The 17190-nt window shown below is 45.8% G+C and overlaps 1 protein-coding gene across 2 annotated transcripts in view; it reads left to right on the top strand.

The window, feature by feature from the left end:
• The first annotated feature begins 6243 nt into the window (after positions 1 to 6243).
• Positions 6244 to 17190, top strand: part of LOC144509453 (uncharacterized) — a 205548-nt gene continuing 194601 nt past the window's right edge. For both annotated transcript variants that reach the window (XM_078238356.1, XM_078238354.1), the window contains exon 1: positions 6244 to 7124. In XM_078238356.1, coding sequence (XP_078094482.1) covers positions 6950 to 7124 — 175 coding nt within the window. In that variant the 5' untranslated portion in view covers positions 6244 to 6949. The remainder of the gene's footprint in view (positions 7125 to 17190) is intronic.

Genomic DNA, 17190 nt, shown 5'->3' with positions numbered 1-17190 from the left:
TTTTCAAATCACTTTTCAAATTTATTCTGTATCGTGAGATAGGTTAAACCCTCCACATATTCCACTAACTAACACTTTCTCCTAGAATCATAGAAACCCTACAGTGCAGAAAGGGGCCATTTGGCCCATCGAGTCTGCACCGACCACAATCCCACCCAGGCCCTAGCCCATATCCCTACACATTTACCCGCTAATGCCTCTAACCTACGCATCTCAGGACTCTAAGGGGCAATTTTTAGCATGGCCAATCAACCTAACCCGCACATCTTGGACTGTGGGAGGAAACAGGAGCACCCAGAGGAAACCCACGCAGACACGGGGAGAATGTGCAGACTCCGCACAGATAGTGACTCAAACCGGGAATCAAACCCAGGTCCCTGTCGCTGTGAGGCAGCAGTGCTAACCACTGTGCCACCATGCCTTCCTGGAGTGGAAATTCTGCTGTTGGTGGTTGACTTGCCTCGAACCTCTCTCCCGCTGGTGTTCTGGGAAGCTGTTCTGACTTCAAACTGTTCTGTGTGTGTCCAGAGGGCTAATAGAAGTTACAAGACTGAGAGGTCAGGGTTTCAATTCTCCAACCAAAGGACTCAGTTCCAGTATCACGTGAGCATTAATCTTTGCTGTGTTAAATCTGTGGAAAGGGTTTTGTCAAAAGGAAGTTTTGGTTTTGATGGAACATCTTAGATATATTTGTTATGGGATATGCATTATAGCGGTTGTTTTGTTTCTTGTTTGTAATTGATAAAAGTCTTGCTAATTTTCTCTCTAAACACGTTAACTATATGCATAAAAATTATCTCTGTTTGATAAAAGCTGCCTAGTGGGTCATTTTAATCATACCTGAAGTGAAACCTATCGTGCTTATCCTCGCCAAATACAAGATAATTCCTGGGATGAGAGGGCTGTCCTATCAAGAGAGACTAAATAGTCTGGGTCTGTATTCCTTGGAGTTCAGGAGAGTGAAGGGTGACCTTATTCAAACATACAAGATCCTGAAGGGGCTTGACAGGGTGGATGGTGAGATGTTTTCACGAGTGGGAGAGTCTGGAACAAGGGGACACAGCTACAAGATAAAAGGCCGGTCATTTAAAACTGAGGTGGGTAGAAATTTCTTTTCACAGAGGGTAGTGAATCTCTGGAATTCTCTGTCTCAAAAGGTCGTGGAGGCTGGATGATTAGAAGTACTTAAAGTGGAGGGGGATAAATATTTGATAGACCGAGGAATAGAGGGCTATGGGGAAATGGCACGGAAAAGGAGTTTGGGCCAGCATAGGTCAGCCATGATCGTATTGAATGCTGGATTGAAGGGCCTGGTGGCCACTCTTGCTTCTGTTTTTTTATGTTGCTGTGTGAATGCTGATGGAGTTTTTCACATGTTGACCCAGGGATTTCCTGAAATGTTGCCCCAATTCAGGGCAATTAAGGTGTGGAACCAGAAATGAAACCCAAGGACTTCGCTCCAACATGGCTAACTTTCCCCGAATGATGAGAGTTCCCCTTTATACAGAGTCCCCTTTTACACAGAGTCCCCTTTACACAGAGTCCCCTTTACACAGAGTAATCCCCAAAGTAAATAATAAAATGGCCCCATCTTGATGATAAAATCTTTTTAGTCAGATTTTTATCGGAATATTCTACGTGATAGATCACCAATTTATTTTGATATAAAGTAAAGTTGGGCAGAATATAAATGGATAGTCAGGGGGACGGACAGGCATTTTTGCGGAGGCAGGCGGGAGTCTCGGATGGTGGTCTGCCTCCCTGGGGCCGGGATCCAGGATGTCACTGGTCGAGTCCCAGAAATCCTGAGGTGGGAGGGAGAGGAGCCAGAGGTAGCGGTACATATTGGTACCCTGATGTTGGAAGGAAGGGGGAAGGGGTCATGAAAAGAGAGTATAGGGAATTAGGGAGACAGCTGAGAAGGAGGAAAGCAAAGGTAGTAATCTCAGGATTGCTGCCTGTGCCACGGGAAGGTGAGAGCACGAATGGAGTGAGGTGGAGGATGAATGTGTGGCTGAGGGACTGGTGCAGGGGGCAGGGATTCAGGTTCCTGGACCATTGGGACCTCTTTAGGGGCAGGTGTGACCTGTACACACAAAACGGGTGGCACTTGAATCCCAGGGGGACCAATATCCTGGCGGGAAGGTTGGCTAAGGCTACTGGGGAGAGTTTAAACTAGATAGGTTGGGGGGAGGGGATCGAGACGAGGTGACTGGGAGCGAGGAAGTTAGCTCGCAAACAGAGAAGGGTTATAAACAGTGCAAGAGGGAGGATGGACGGGGGATAGAGAAGGGGAGAGCTCAGACCAAAGGATTGAGATGTGTTTACTTTAATGCCAGGAATATAGTGAATAAAGGGGATGAGCTCAGAGCGCAGATCGATGCCTGGAAGTGTGATGTGGTGACCATTACGGAGACTTGGATGTCTCAGGGACAGGACTGGATACTCCAGGTGCTGGGATTCAGATGTTTCTGGAAGGACAGGGAGGGAGGCAAGAGAGGGGGTGGAGTGGCACTGCTGATCAGGGATAGTGTCACAGCTGTAGAAAAGGTGTATGCTGTGGAGGGATTGTCCACAGAGTCTCTGTGGGTGGAGGTTCGGAGTGGGAAGGGGTCGATCACATTGCTGGGAGTTTGCTATAGGCCACCCAATAGTAACAGGGAGGTGGAGGAGCAGTTAGGGAAACAGATCCTGGAGAGATGCAGAAATAGCAGAGTTGTTGTGATGGGAGACTTTAATTTTCCAAACATAGATTGGAATATCCCTAGGGTAAGGGGATTGGTTGGGGAGGAGTTCATTGGGTGTGTTCAGGAGGGTTTCCTAACACAGCATGTGGACAAGCCTACAAGAGGAGAGGCTGTACTTGATCTGATACTGACCAATGAACCTGGACAGGTGTCAGATCTCTTAGTGGGAGAGCATCTTGGGGATAGCGATCATAACTCTATCTCCTTTATGCTTGCATTGGAAAAAGAGAGGATCAGGCAAGCTAGGAAAGTGTTTATATGGAGTAAGGGGAAATATGAAGACATAAGGCAGCAAATTAGAGGAGTAAATTGGAAGGAGGTATTCTCAGGGAAATGTACTGAAGAGTGGTGGCAGTTTTTCAAGGAATGTCTGTCTAGAGTTCTACAGGACAACGTTCCGAGCAGACAGGGAGGTGTTGGTAGCTTAAAGGAACCGTGGTGCACGAAAGCTGTGCGGGACCTAGTCGAGAAGAAAAGGAAAGCGTACAAAAGGTTCAGAGAGCTTGGCGAAGATAGGGATCTAGATAAGTATATGTCTTGTAGGAAGGGACTAAAGAAGGAAATTAGGAGAGCCAGAAGGGATCACGAGAAACCCTTGGCAGGTAGGATTAAGGAAAACCCTAAGGCGTTCTATAAATATGTGAAGAGTAAAAGGATGAGACGTGAAGGAATAGGGTCTATAAAAGGTGAAGGCGGGAAAGTCTGTATGGAACCAGTAGAAATGGCAGAGGTGCTCAATGACTATTTTGCTTCGGTTTTCACAGAGGAGAAGGACCTGGGTGGATGTACTGCGGGCTTGCGGTGGACTGAAAAGATTGAGTATGTGGACTTTAAGAAAGAGGTTGTGCTGGAATCTTTGAATGGCATCAAGATAGATAAGTCGCCGGGTCCGGATGGGATGTACCCCAGGTTACTGTGGGAGACGAGGGAAGAGATTGCAGAGCCTCTGGCGATGATCTTTGCGTCGTCGATGGAAACGGGAGAGGTGCCGGAGGATTGGAGGATTGCGGATGTGGTTCCTATTTTCAAGAGGGGAATAGGGATAGCCCAGGAAATTACCGACCGATGAGTCTAACCTCAGTGGTTGGTAAGCTGATGGAGAAGATCCTGAGGGACAAGATTTATGAGCATTTAGGGAGGTTTAGTATGCTCAAGAATACTCAGCATGGCTTTGTCAAAGGCAGATCGTGCCTTAGGAGCCTGGTGGAGTTCTTCGAAAATGTGACTAAACACATTGACGAAGGGAAAGCGGTAGATGTGGTTTATATGGATTTTAGCAAGGCGTTCGATAAGGTCCCCCATGCAAGGCTTCTAGAAAAGGTGAGAGGGCATGGGACCTAAGGGGCTGCTGCCCGGTGGATCCAGAACTGGCTTGCCCAAAGGAGGCAGAGAGTGGGTATAGATGGGTCTTTTTCTAAATGGAGGTCGGTCACCAGTGGTGTGCCCCAGGGATCTGTTCTGGGACCCTTGCTGTTTGTCATTTTCATAAATGACCTGGATGAGGAAGTGGAGGGATGGGTTGGTAAGTTTGCCGACGACATGAAGGTTGGTGGGGTTGTGGATAGTCTGGAGGGATGTCAGAAGTTACAGAGGAACATAGATAGGATGCAAGACTGGGTGGAGAAGTGGCAGATGGACTTCAACCCAGATGAATGCGTAGTGGTCCATTTTGGCAGGTCAAATGGGATGAAGGAGTACAATATAAAGGGAAAGACTCTTAGTACTGTAGAGGATCAGAAGGACCTTGGGGTCCGGGTCCATAGGACTCTAAAATCGGCCCCGCAGGTGGAGGAGGTGGTTAAGAAGGCGTATGGTGTGTTGGCCTTTATCAATCGAGGGATTGAGTTTAGGAGTCCGGGGATAATGATGCAGCTATATAAGACCCTCGTCTGACCCCACTTGGAGTACTGTGCTCAGTTCTGGTTGCCTCATTACAGGAAGGATGTGGAAAAGATTGAAAGGGTGCAGAGGAGATTTACAAGGATGTTGCCTGGATTGAGTGGCATGCCTTATGAGGATAGGCTGAGGGAGCTCGGTCTTTTCTCCTTGGAGAGACGTAGGATGAGAGGAGATCTAATAGAGGTATATAAGGTGTTGAGAGGCATAGATCGTGTGGACTCTCAGAGGCTTTTTTCCAGGGTGGAAATGGCTGCTCCGAGAGGACACAGGTTTAAGGTGCTGGAGGGTAGGTACAGGGGAAATGTTAGGGGGAAGTTTTTCACACAGAGGGTGATGGGTGAGTGGAATTGGCTGCCGTCAGTGGTGGTGGAGGCAAACTCAATAGGGTCGTTTAAGAGACTCCTGGATGAGAACATGGGACTTAATAGGATGGAGGGTTATAGGTAGGCCTAAAAGGTCGAGATATGTTCGGCACAACTTGTGGGGCCGAAGGGCCTGTTTTGTGCTGTAGTTTTTCTATGTTTCTATGATATCCGAGCCAATCCTGCGAGATGGGGAAAGGTGGGTTGATGCAGTTATGTTGTTGGTTAGCTTTGATATAATTGGAACTCCAAGGGTTAAAAGGGCCTCCGCCTTTCCAGCCAGATGGTTTGGTAAAGGTTGTTAATGTTAATGCAGTGAACCTGGCTTCAGTGACATTTATAACGAGTTTCTTCACATCAGTTATGAACTGAAAATGATCCCCTGAAGGGGACTTTGTGCAAAGAGCTACCCCTGCAGTTACCGTTCCATTTTCACATTACTGTGCACCATACTATTTAATAGTGACTAGACATTAGCTGTTAAACTGAACCCCCAAACTGTTAGTGAAATGTTTCAGCAATGGCAAGCACTTTAGCTGGGGAGAATGTCAAAACTCAGGCGTGGCCCACTTTGATGGAATGGGACGGGAGGCGAGGCGGGGCGGGGGGGGGGGGGGGGGGGGGGTGGTGGGTGGGGGCAGAGTGGGGGGGGATGGTGGAAACAGGAAGAAGAAATGTTACACCTGGCACTCACTCACTCACATTGAACAATGTACAAACCAGTGAAGCTTTATGAACTGAATGAAATCATCCTGAATACCTCTAAGACTCAATGATATACACAGCTTATACTGAGGAATACCTTTCATAGCTGGGGATTCATAGATTGAACAGGACATGGGACTCTACAGCGGTTTACAAAAAGGTAGTTTAGCAATAACAATACAAAGGAAGGATTTGTATTGGTTAAGGAATTAGGAGCTGTTTCTGCTAATAATTCATTCTGTGTTAATGTGACAACAGTGGTGCTGTTCGACGGGGCAAAGGTTAACTGTGCTGCTATGGAAAACTATGTAGGTATGTTGCAGCAACCTTGTACACATAATTAACCAGATATAGCACTTATCTCCAGTACTGAGTGTTACAATATTTCGCTGCTAAAGTCTGTGTGCTTTAGCAACTCCTGTCTTTTATTGTCCTCTCTGTTCAAAGAAAAAGGGTGGGTAGAATCTATACAGACTCACAGTGGAGGAGTGTCAGATTTCATGGCTGTGTTTCTTAGTACTTCCCAGTGCGAGGAGTGGCCGACGGTCCCGGAACATTTCAGAGGCTGGGAAAGGTTAGGTGAAGAACAGAGAAACTTGCCGGACCTCTCATGCTCCTGTATCACGACCCTGCAGCATATCAGAGGAAAAGAGAGAACCAATGATATGGAGAATCCTACAGTCTTGTAGCAGACGTGGTTGCTGGCTTCAGGGTGGAGTTAAAACCACCATTCCATTTACAGGATGATGTGGGATTAATGTGAGTCAGCAAACTGCATTGACATTCCCTGCTTTAGTTTCAACTGGAGAAGAAAGTAAGACGAATGTGAAGCTGCATTTTCCAGCTATTTTGACATTCTTATGTTCAGCTTCGACTGGCGTTTGTTGATGAACAGGTTGGATACGGGGCACAGGATTATACTGAATCTTGGGCCACGCTCGATGTGTCTTTATTAAAGGAGCACGATGAGCTGTCAAGCAAAGCCATAAATTGTTCAATGAATGTTAAAATACTTTTTTGGTTAGAAAATGCTCAGTGGTTTTGCTGTTCTCCGGGACTGAAGTTAATGCTTCCAGAAAACCTTCCGATGTGGAAACTACTTGAAGTTCCTGCAGGGCTTTATCTTGTGTGTGTTACCCGTTCGGCTGGTGTCCGAGCACACCCAGGAGGGTTTTAGTTTTACAAGTCGATAAGCTTTGGGAGCAGGTAAAGCAGTCTGCTGTGCCACCTGATAACATGATGGATGACCTATCAGGCTTGGAGGCAGTTTTGCAGAGTAAGAAAAAGTCAAAACCGGGTTCTTTGCGGAGGGCACTTAGCTGGCTGAGATTGTCAGGACGCAAGAAAAAGAAATCCAAGAGTGAAGGGGACAAACCGACGTCTAAGCAGAGGAAAGATTCACAAAGTTCAGGTGAGTTGATTTGCTATTCCCCTATTCTGGAACAGTGTTCCAGGCTCAAAATGTCATATGTTGCCTCTTAAATCTGTGCCAGGAAAGCCAATTCAGAGAACTTTCTTTTCAATTAAAACATTCAAGGTCTAGATGACCTTGTTTGTCTCTGTGTGTGAAGCAACACAGAGCTCTAACCTGGGGAATTGTGACAACCTGAGTTTCTCTTTGGCACTGGTTTGTACAGGAGAATGCTGGGGGGAGATTAGATCACACACACAGCATAAATTGTTGTTTCAGTCTTGAGAATTTGACCTTGCCCATGTACACAATGCATTATAGGGTGCCAAAGCCTGCCATTTTTTGGAAATGGGTCTGTATTTTAGTGGTGAGCCCATCCCTGTTGTACATCTGTTTTAAATTCACATTTCCACAGATGATTCACTTCAGTTATGTTGACACGAGCTGTCTCTAGACAGGATTGAATAAGTGCACCAAATGATTGGAGGTAATATATAGCTGTTTGTTATCCAGGGAGCACGGTAGTCAGACCCAGAGGGATGGGTTCAGAGTGGTAGAGATTGGGATCTTGAGGTAATGTTTCTGTTAGATTGTATTTAAACTTGTAGCAATGTAAAACGTACCTGTCAGGTGGGTCTGGTAAAGTCACAGGTACATCAATGTGAATTGATAATGGCTGGATTTAACTTGAGGTATGAGCTGACCCCTCTATGACACTGTGAATAAGATAACAGCCGGAGAAACACTTTTTCTTGGTGACTGTTAAAAGTGAGACAGCTTTGAAAAAATCCACAATTTTTCAGCATGATTTTTAGTGACTGAGTTTGGAGTGAATTCTACAAGAAATTTAGGGAAAGTGGACATTGTCAGTGAAATGGGAAATTAAGGCCATGTGAACACAGAGTCAAAGGAAAATGATTTGTGATGAAAATACAGTCACATTTTACACAACGCATCCCTTCATGCAGGTTCAGGCGTGTGTTTTGTATCTGTTGCTGGTGGTTTAACAATGTTTATCACACAGTTTTGAAATTGTGAAATGTCAAAGAAATTAATGGGATTAAAATTAGTCAAACAAAATGGAAAAATAGTCATCAGGAAACAGCAGACTGAAGAAAAGAGCTAATTTTCCAACTGCAACATGCTGGTATTCTGAGATTATTGATGTGGAGGTGAAAGACCCTTTCACTGTATATGCATGCTTCAATCAAACTGATTAATAACTGGTTAGCAATATGATGAAATCGACATGGATTCCCCCTCCAATGATACATCTGTTACTGATAAAGGTATTGTAGTGATTTGATAATAAGGTATATTGCTACTTTGTACATTCATTAAACATGTTTATATTACTGCAGCACCTCTGGGGTTTGTGCTATAATACAGTGTAGCTCAGTCTGGTTCCAATAGGACATTGAAATTCTCTCCCCTTGAGCTGCTGTTCTGGGCGGCTGTGTAGGGAGGTATTTTCAGGCACAGATTGTTTCAGTAACTGTGTGGAGACCAGGACACTGCAGAAGATGCCCACCCAGAGTCATAGAGTCATAGAGGTTTACAGCATGGAAACAGGCCCTTCGGCCCAACTTGTCCAGACCGCCCTTTTTTTTAAACCCCTAAGCGAATCCCAATTGCCCACATTTGGCCCATATCCCTCTATACCCATTTTACCCATGTAACTGTCTAAATGCTTTTTAAAAGACAAAATTGTACCTGGTTCTACTACTACCTCTGGCTGCTTGTTCCAGACACTCACCACCCTCTGCGTGAAAAAATTGCCCCTCTGGACACTTTTGTATCTCTCCCCTCTCACCTTAAACCTATGTCCTCTAGTTTTAGACTCCCTTACCTTTGGGAAAAGATATTGACTATCCAGCTGATCTGTGCCCCTCATTATTTTATAGACCTCTATAAGATCACCCCTCAGCCTCCTACGCTCCAGAGAAAAAAGTCCCAGTCTCTCCTTATAACTCAAACCATCAAGTCCCGGTAGCATCCTAGTAAATCTTTTCTGGACTCTTCCTAGTTTAATAATATCGTTTCTATAATAGGGTGACCAGAACTGTACGCAGTATTCCAAGTGTCTCCTTACCAATGTCTTGTACATTGACCGAGGGAGCTCGGTCTTTTCTCCTTGGAGAGACGTAGGATGAGAGGAGACCTAATAGAGGTGTATAAGATGTTGAGAGGCATAGATCGGGTGGACTCTCAGACGCTTTTTCCCAGGGTGGAAATGGCTGCTACGAGAGGACACAGGTTTAAGGTGCTGGGGGGTAGGTACGGGCGAAATGTCAGGGGGAAGTTTTTCACACAGAGGGTGGTGGGCGAGTGGAATCGGCTGCCGTCAGTGGTGGTGGAGGCAAACTCAATAGGGTCTTTTAAGAAACTCCTGGATGAGTACATGGGACTTAATAAGATGGAGGGTTATAGGTAAGCCTAGAAGGTAGGGATATGTTCGGCACAACTTGTGGGGCCAAAGGGCCTGTTTTGTGCTGTAGTTTATTCCATGTTTCTAACTTCAACATGACATTCCAACTCCTGTATTCAATGTTCTGACCAATGAAACCAAGCATGCTGAATGCCTTCTTCACCACTCTGTCCACCTCTGACTCCACTTTCAAGGAGCTATGAACATGGACCCCTAGATCTCTTTGTTCTGTAACTCTCCCCAATGCCCTACCATTAACTGAGTAAGTCCTGCCCTGGTTCAATCTACCAAAATGCATCATCTTGCATTTATCTAAATTAAACTCCTTCTGCCATTCGTCAACCCACTGCCCAATTGATCAAGATCCCGCTGCAATCAGAGATAACTTTCTTCACTATCCACTACGCCACCAATCTTGGTGTCATCTGCAAACTTACTAACCATGCCTCCTATATTCTCATCCAAATCATTAATATAAATGACAAATAACAGTGGACCCAGCACTGATCCCTGAGACACACCGCTGGTCACAGGCCTCCAGTTTGAAAAACAATCCTCTACAACCACCCTCACAGAAGCCAATTTTGTATCCATTTAGATACTTCACCCTGGATCCCGTGAGATTTAACCGTATGCAACAACCAACCATGCGGTACCTTGTCAAAGGTCGTGCTAAAGTCCATCTGGACTCTGAATCTTCCTCACAATCTCAATATAACAAGAATCCTAGCCACCTTCCAAATGTTGCTGAACTGCAGCTGTGATGTGAGTGAACACCATATCACCAAGAACCTGGAATAAAAGAAAATGTCATTTCTATAGCACCTTTCCTGATGTTTGGATGTTCCGAAATATGCCAGGGCAGCACGGTAGCACAGTGGTTAGCACTGCTGCTTCACAGTTCCAGGGTCCAGAGTTCGATTCCCGGCTTGGGTCACTGTCTGTGTGGAGTTTGCACATTCTCCTCGTGTTTGCGTGGGTTTCCTCCGGGTGCTCCGGTTTCCTCCCACAGTCCAAAGATGTGCGGGTTAGGTTGATTGGCCAGGTTAAAATTGCCCCTGAGATGCGTAGGTTAGGGGGATTAGCGGATAAATATGTGGGGGTAGGGCCTGGGTGGGATTGTGGTCGGTGCAGACTCGATGGGCCGAATGGCCTCCTTCTGCACTGTAGGGTTTCTATGATTTCTATGATTCTGGACCTGACCAATCCAATTGGAATTTTGGTTCGGCTGATAGAATGCTTCTCTCTTTCTGATCAGCATGGTAACTGGAATGGATCAGGAAGAATTATTTAAGATAGCATTTGGAATTTAATTGAATTAAATTCATTGAGGCGTTATTAGCATCAATGTCTGGAAGCGGGGAGATAAAGCCTGAGTGGCATTTAGAGACCCAGGAACCAGTTAGATTTCCATTCTGAGTGTGGATCGAAGCTGCTTAGAACGAGGAGAATAAAAATCGTTGCTATTTTTAACAGAAGGTCCTTCCACTTTTGAAGGGAATAACTGAGAAATTGGATTTTTAAAATATTTATCCAATGAGAATGTGTAGCTTCAGGAGAAGCAGAGTTACAAAAGAACATAAGAACTAGGAGCAGGAGTGGGCCATTCGGCCCCTCGAGGCTGCTCCGCCATCCGGCCCCTCGAGGCTGCTCCGCCATCCGGCCCCTCCAGCCTGCTCCGCCTTCTGGCCCCTCGAGGCTGCTCCGCCATCTGGCCCCTCGAGGCTGCTCCGCCATTCGGCCCCTTGAGCCTACTCTGCCTTCTGGCCCCTCCAGCCTGCTCTGCCATTCAATAAGATCATGGCTGGTCTTTTTGTGGACTCAGCTCCACTTACCCGCCCGCTCACCATAACCCTTAATTCCTTTACTGTTCAAAAATTTTTCTATCCTTGCCTTAAAAACATTCAATGAGGTAGCCTCAACTGCTTCACTGGGCAGGGAATTCCACAGATTCACATCCTTTGTGTGAAGAAGTTCCTCCTCAACTCAGTCCTAAATCCGCTCCCCCTTATTTTGAGGCTATGCCCCCTAGTTCTAGTTTCACCCGCCAGTGGAAACAACTTCCCTGCTTCTATCTTATCTATTCCCTTCATAATCTTCTATGTTTCTGTAAGATCTCCCCTCATTCTTCTGAATTCCAATGAGTATAGTCCCAGATTACTCAGTCTCTCCTCATAAGCCAACCCTCTCAACTCCGGAATCAACCTGGTGAATCTCCTCTGCACTCCCTCCAGTGCCAGTGCATCCTTTTTCAAGTAAGGAGACCAAAACTGTACACAGTACTCCAGGTGTGGCCTCACCAGCACCTTATACAGCTGCAACATAAAACGTAATACATATCAAGCTGATTAATGTTTGTGTGCAAATGGGATAAAAATCAGCAAATACTTTTTCCAAAAATCTAAAGCAAATTGTGGGCCAGTAAATAGACTTTTATTTTCATTCACTTCTCAAACTCCTAAAGTTCAACATCAGACTTGTGTTATGAATTGTGGGATAGCAACTCTCCAAAATGTAGACATACATTCAAGCTAGGAAAGGGTTAATCTGCCTCGATCTGCTGATAAACCAGGAAGCTTCAGCAAAAATAAATATGGTTCCAATTTTGTGCCGGGTGACACCTGAAGTGAAACCAGTTTTCAGATCCCAGCTCTGTGTCTTACCAGTAAGATAGTGCGGAGTTAATGTGCTTGTGCCAGTGTATAACCCAACGTTCGAGTAAAAACATCCCATTGCTGAATAAATTGAAGCAAGTTTAGTTAGACTTACTGTGAAATTGTTTCTTATCATAGAATCATAGAATCTACAGTGCAGAAGGAGGCCGTTTGGCCCATCGAGCCTGCACCACCCACCCAGGACCATCCCCGTAACCTCTCATATTTACAGTCTTAATCCCCCTGACGCTAAGGGATAATTTAGCATGGCCAATCAACCTAACCCGCATGTCTTTGCACTGTGGGAGGAAACCGGAGCACCTGAAGGAAACCCATGCACACACAGGGAGAACGCGCAGACTCCACATAGACAGTGACCCAAGGCCGGAATCGAACCCGGGTCCCTGGCGCTGTGAGGCAGCAGTGCTTACCACTGTGCCACCGTGTCACCCTTTAGTTTAGCTTTTTGATTTCTTCAATCAGTTTGGTTTCCATCAGTAACACCTGTACTCTTAGTCTAATATATTCTTACTAAATTATGATGTTACGTTAATGTTAAGTTATATTTTATTATGTTATTCTCACGGTAAGTGATGTTTCCAGAAGATTTGGTAAATATTTGACAAGTGTTGGCCTCCCCCGCTACCTCACCAAAGTGACCATTTACACGTGATACGTGTCGGATTGCGAAGGTCACTGAGTTTGACCATCTCCTTAGCTGACAACACATTGGTTCAGTTGTAGCTGGGTTTCTGCAATGATTGGCAGTGGGAAGCCCGAATAATTCCCTTTTCCTTAACCCCTGAGTGTAGTTACAGCATGACTCACACTAACTAACTGATAGCAAAGAGTCTGATCTGCATGGCTCAGCTGTACGTTAGATAAACTTACATAACCTATTGGACTTGTTAAATCTTCTATAAAATACTTTGGCCAGATAACTGACAGAATTTTTATCAAATCTTTTGAAGCAGTTTGAATTGTTCCACTTACAGTAGTTCTGTCCTGAAGGCGTGTGTGTGATTCTGGCTGCCTTACCATGTATTGCTGTTGCTTCATCATCATTGGATCAAAATCCTGGAATTCCCTCCCTAACAGCACAGTGGGTGTACCTGCACCTCAGGGACTGCAGCAGCTCATCACCACCTTCTCAGGGGCATTTAGGGATGAGTAAAACTGGCCTTGCCAGTGGCGCCCACATTTTTTGGGGATAAGGGAGGAGGTGAGTATCGGTGATTATTTGCTGTATGTGTAGTGGAGCTGTCCCCACTGAATTCGAATCCTGTTCTCTCCATCATCCTCCCGTGTATCGGGGCTGGCTGTGTCATTGGATGAGAATTACAGACTGACTATTTTCTCCTTCCAACTCTTTAGCCAAGGGGCATTGGTTGAGATGGCATCAGTCAGCAGAGAGTAGGGATCTCCCTGATATGTGTGGTTCAGATCAAGTCATGCTTACCAGATTAGGAATCAGTAAAGCCTTTGATGTTCTTTGTACAAATTCCTTGTGGATGGAAACATAACCGCTGAGATATATTTCCGACACAAGCTTCATCAGCTGACTTTATCTCCATGGTCACTGGAGGTTTCTCCAATCTGAGCTCAGTTTATTCTTGCATCTGACTTGAATCAACTGGTTGTCTGTATTCTGTTCTTCACATTGCCATGGTGATTATCACTTACTTGCTAAACTAATAAGCGAGTTTCTGGTCGGTAATATGTGGGTTGAATTTTCTTTCAGCGTCACTGCTGCTGCTCCCAGTGTAACTTGTGATTGAAATTAAAGGATCCCGGGGCAATGGGGACAGTCATAGAGTCATAGAGGTTTACAGCATGGAAACAGGCCCTTCGGCCCAACTTGTCCATGCCGCCCTTTTTTTAAAAAACCCCTAAACTAATCCCAATTGCCCACATTTGGCCCATATCCCTCTATACCCACCGCACCCATGTAACTATCTAAATGCTTTTTAAAAGATAAAATTGTACCCGCCTCTACTACTACCTCTGGCAGCTTGTTCCAGACACTCACCACCCTGTGTGAGAAAAAATTGCCCCTCTGGACACTTGTGTATCTCTCCCCTCTCACCTTAAACCTATGCCCTCTAGTTTTAGACTCCCCTACCTTTGGGAAAAGATATTGACTATCTACCTTGTCTATGCCCCTCATTATTTTATAGACCTCGATAAGGTCACCCCTCAGCCTCCTACGCTCCAGAGAAAAAAGTCCCAGTCTATTCAGCCTCTCCTTATAACTCAATCCATCAAGTCCCGGTAGCATCCTAGTAAATCTTTTCTGCACTCTTTTTAGTTTAATAATATCCTTTCTATAATAGGGTGACCAGAATTGCACACAGTATTCCGAGTGTGGCCTTACCAATGTCTTATACAACTTTAACAAGACGTCCCAACTCCTGTATTCAATGTTCTGACCGATGAAACCAAGCATGCCGGATGCCTTCTTCACCACTCTGTCCACCTGTGACTCCACTTTCAAGGAGCTATGAACATGTACCCCGAGATCTCTTTGTTCTGTAACTCTCCCCAATGCCCTACCATTAACTGAGTAAGTCCTGCCCTGGTTCAATCTACCAAAATGCATTACCTCGCATTTGTCTAAATTAAACTCCATCTGCCATTCGTCAGCCCACTGGCCCAATTGATCAAGATCCCGCTGCAATTGGAGGTAACTTTCTTCACTGTCCACTATGCCACCAATCTTGGTGTCATCTGCAAACTTACTAACCATGCCCCCTGTATTCTCATCCAGATCATTAATATAAATGACAAATAACAGTGGGCCCAGCACTGATCCCTGAGGCACACCGCTGGTCACGGGCCTCCAGTTTGAAAAACAACCCTCGACAACCACCCTCTGGCTTATTTGCTTGTGCTTATGATATGGGGAGTAATCGGAGAGGTTTGGGCTCAAGGCACTCATTCACTAAGACAGCTCGGGAATGTAAATTCAGTTAATTAAATAAATCTGGAATTTAAAAAAGCTGCCACCAGTAATGGTGACCATTAACTACCATTTTACTGTACGAACTGTCATGGTTTACACATGCCCTGTCGAGGAGGAATTCTGCCTTTGTTACTCGACCTGGCCTACGTGTAACTCCAGACCACACCTGCTGAAGGGCAATGAATGCTGACCTTTCCAGCACCACCCAAATCCCAAAAATAAACTTTAAAAAGATCTGATATAATCCTTTTCAGATATTTAGAGAGGTGGTGCAGATACGATGGGCCAAATGGCCTCCCATTCTGTGGTTCTACTGGCCTGTTGTTGCACTGAGTGTTTAATCTGATTGTCCCCGACTGTGACAGCTGTAACTTCACTGAATCACCAAGAGTCCGAGTGTTGTTGGATCAAAACCTCCATCGGAGACTTGAGCACCGAGTGCTGAGCGCACAGAATGTTGAAATCATAGAATCCTACAGTGCAGAAGGAGGCCATTCGGCCCATCGAGCCTGCACCGACCACAATCCCACCCAGGCCCTATCCCCATAACCCCATGCATTTATCCGAGCTGGTCCCCATGACACTAAGGGGCAACTTAGCATGACCAATTCACCTAACCCTTTGGATTGTGGGAGGAAACCGGAGCACCCGGAGGAAACCCATGCAGACACGGAGAGAATGTGCAAACTGCACACAGTGACCCAAGCCGGGAATCAAACCTGGCTCCCTGGCGCTGTGAGGCAGCAGTGCTAACCACTATGCCACCATGCCGCCATGAAACTGGGAGTTTGGTGAGCGAGATAGTTCGGTGAAGAGAGGAATGGTAAATTAATTAAGGAAAATTAACACAGTAAAGGTGACAGGATGGCTGATGTGTCATGGCTGCAGCAAGTAGGAGGTCCTGGATGCTACCACAATCCATGGCAACCACATCAGTAGGAAGTTTATGCAGTTTGAGGAGCATCAACTCAGAGTTAATGAGCTGGAGGCTGAGCTGCAGACACTGCGACACATGAAGGAGGGGAAAGGTACCTCGACACTCTGTTCGAGGAGGCAGTCACATTCCTTCGGTTGTTTAATTCAGTCAGTGGTCAGGAACATGAGGGTGTGACTGTGAGACAGGCAGGTAAGGGGATGGACAAGGTGGAAGCAGAGGAGCCTCAGCTTTTGAAATTCAATTCAAGGTTCATGCAGCCTGTCTGAACAAAAGTGAGGGCTGGAGTGTGGATTGCAGGCTGGCCACTGCCAACATCTTAGCAAGCATATCCTTCGACAATTACCTTCTAAAGTCAACATAGTTTCTAAGGACAGGTAATGAGCATTGGATAAAGAGTATCGATAGAGACAAACTTGCCATCGCAGGTCAGGCAGTGCACGACTGAGGGGGCGTCGTCCAACCCAACTATCTGCCCCATACCGCAGTTACATTCTTGGCCTGCTGTCCCTCGAGAGGGAACACGCAGTGTCTACCAGAAACACTGAGGTCTTCCATAGCCGGGGTACATCCTGGGGATTGGGGTGCCTCATTGACCTCTTTATCGACCTCGTTATTTAAGAAGGGTAGGAAGGATAACCCGGGAAATTATAGGCCGGTGAGCTCGACGTCCGTGGTAGGGAAGTTGTTGGAGAAGATTCTTAGAGATAGGATGTATGCGCATTTAGAAAGGAATAAACTCATTAACGATAGTCAGCATGGTTTTGTGAGAGGGAGGTCATGTCTCACTAACCTGGTGGAGTTTTTTGAAGAAGTGACTAGAATGGTTGACGAGGGAAGGGCCGTGGATGTCGTCCATAAGGACTTTAGTAAAGCGTTTGACAAAGTCCCTCATGGTAGGTTGGTGCAAAAGGTTGGATCTCATGGGATAAAGGGGGAGGTGGCTAGATGGGTGGAGAACTGGCTTGGTCACAGAAGACAGAGGGTGGTAGTGGAAGGGTCTTTTTCCGGCTGGATGCCTGTGACTAGTGGTGTTCCGCAGGGCTCTGTATTGGGACCTCTGCTGTTTGTGATTTACATAAACGATC

The sequence above is a fragment of the Mustelus asterias genome, chromosome 21, assembly GCF_964213995.1.
Source record: "Mustelus asterias chromosome 21, sMusAst1.hap1.1, whole genome shotgun sequence".
In the NCBI taxonomy this organism is placed as follows: domain Eukaryota; kingdom Metazoa; phylum Chordata; class Chondrichthyes; order Carcharhiniformes; family Triakidae; genus Mustelus; species Mustelus asterias.
The sequence above is the reverse complement of the archived record's forward strand: the minus strand, read 5'-3'. Positions and strand labels throughout refer to the sequence as shown.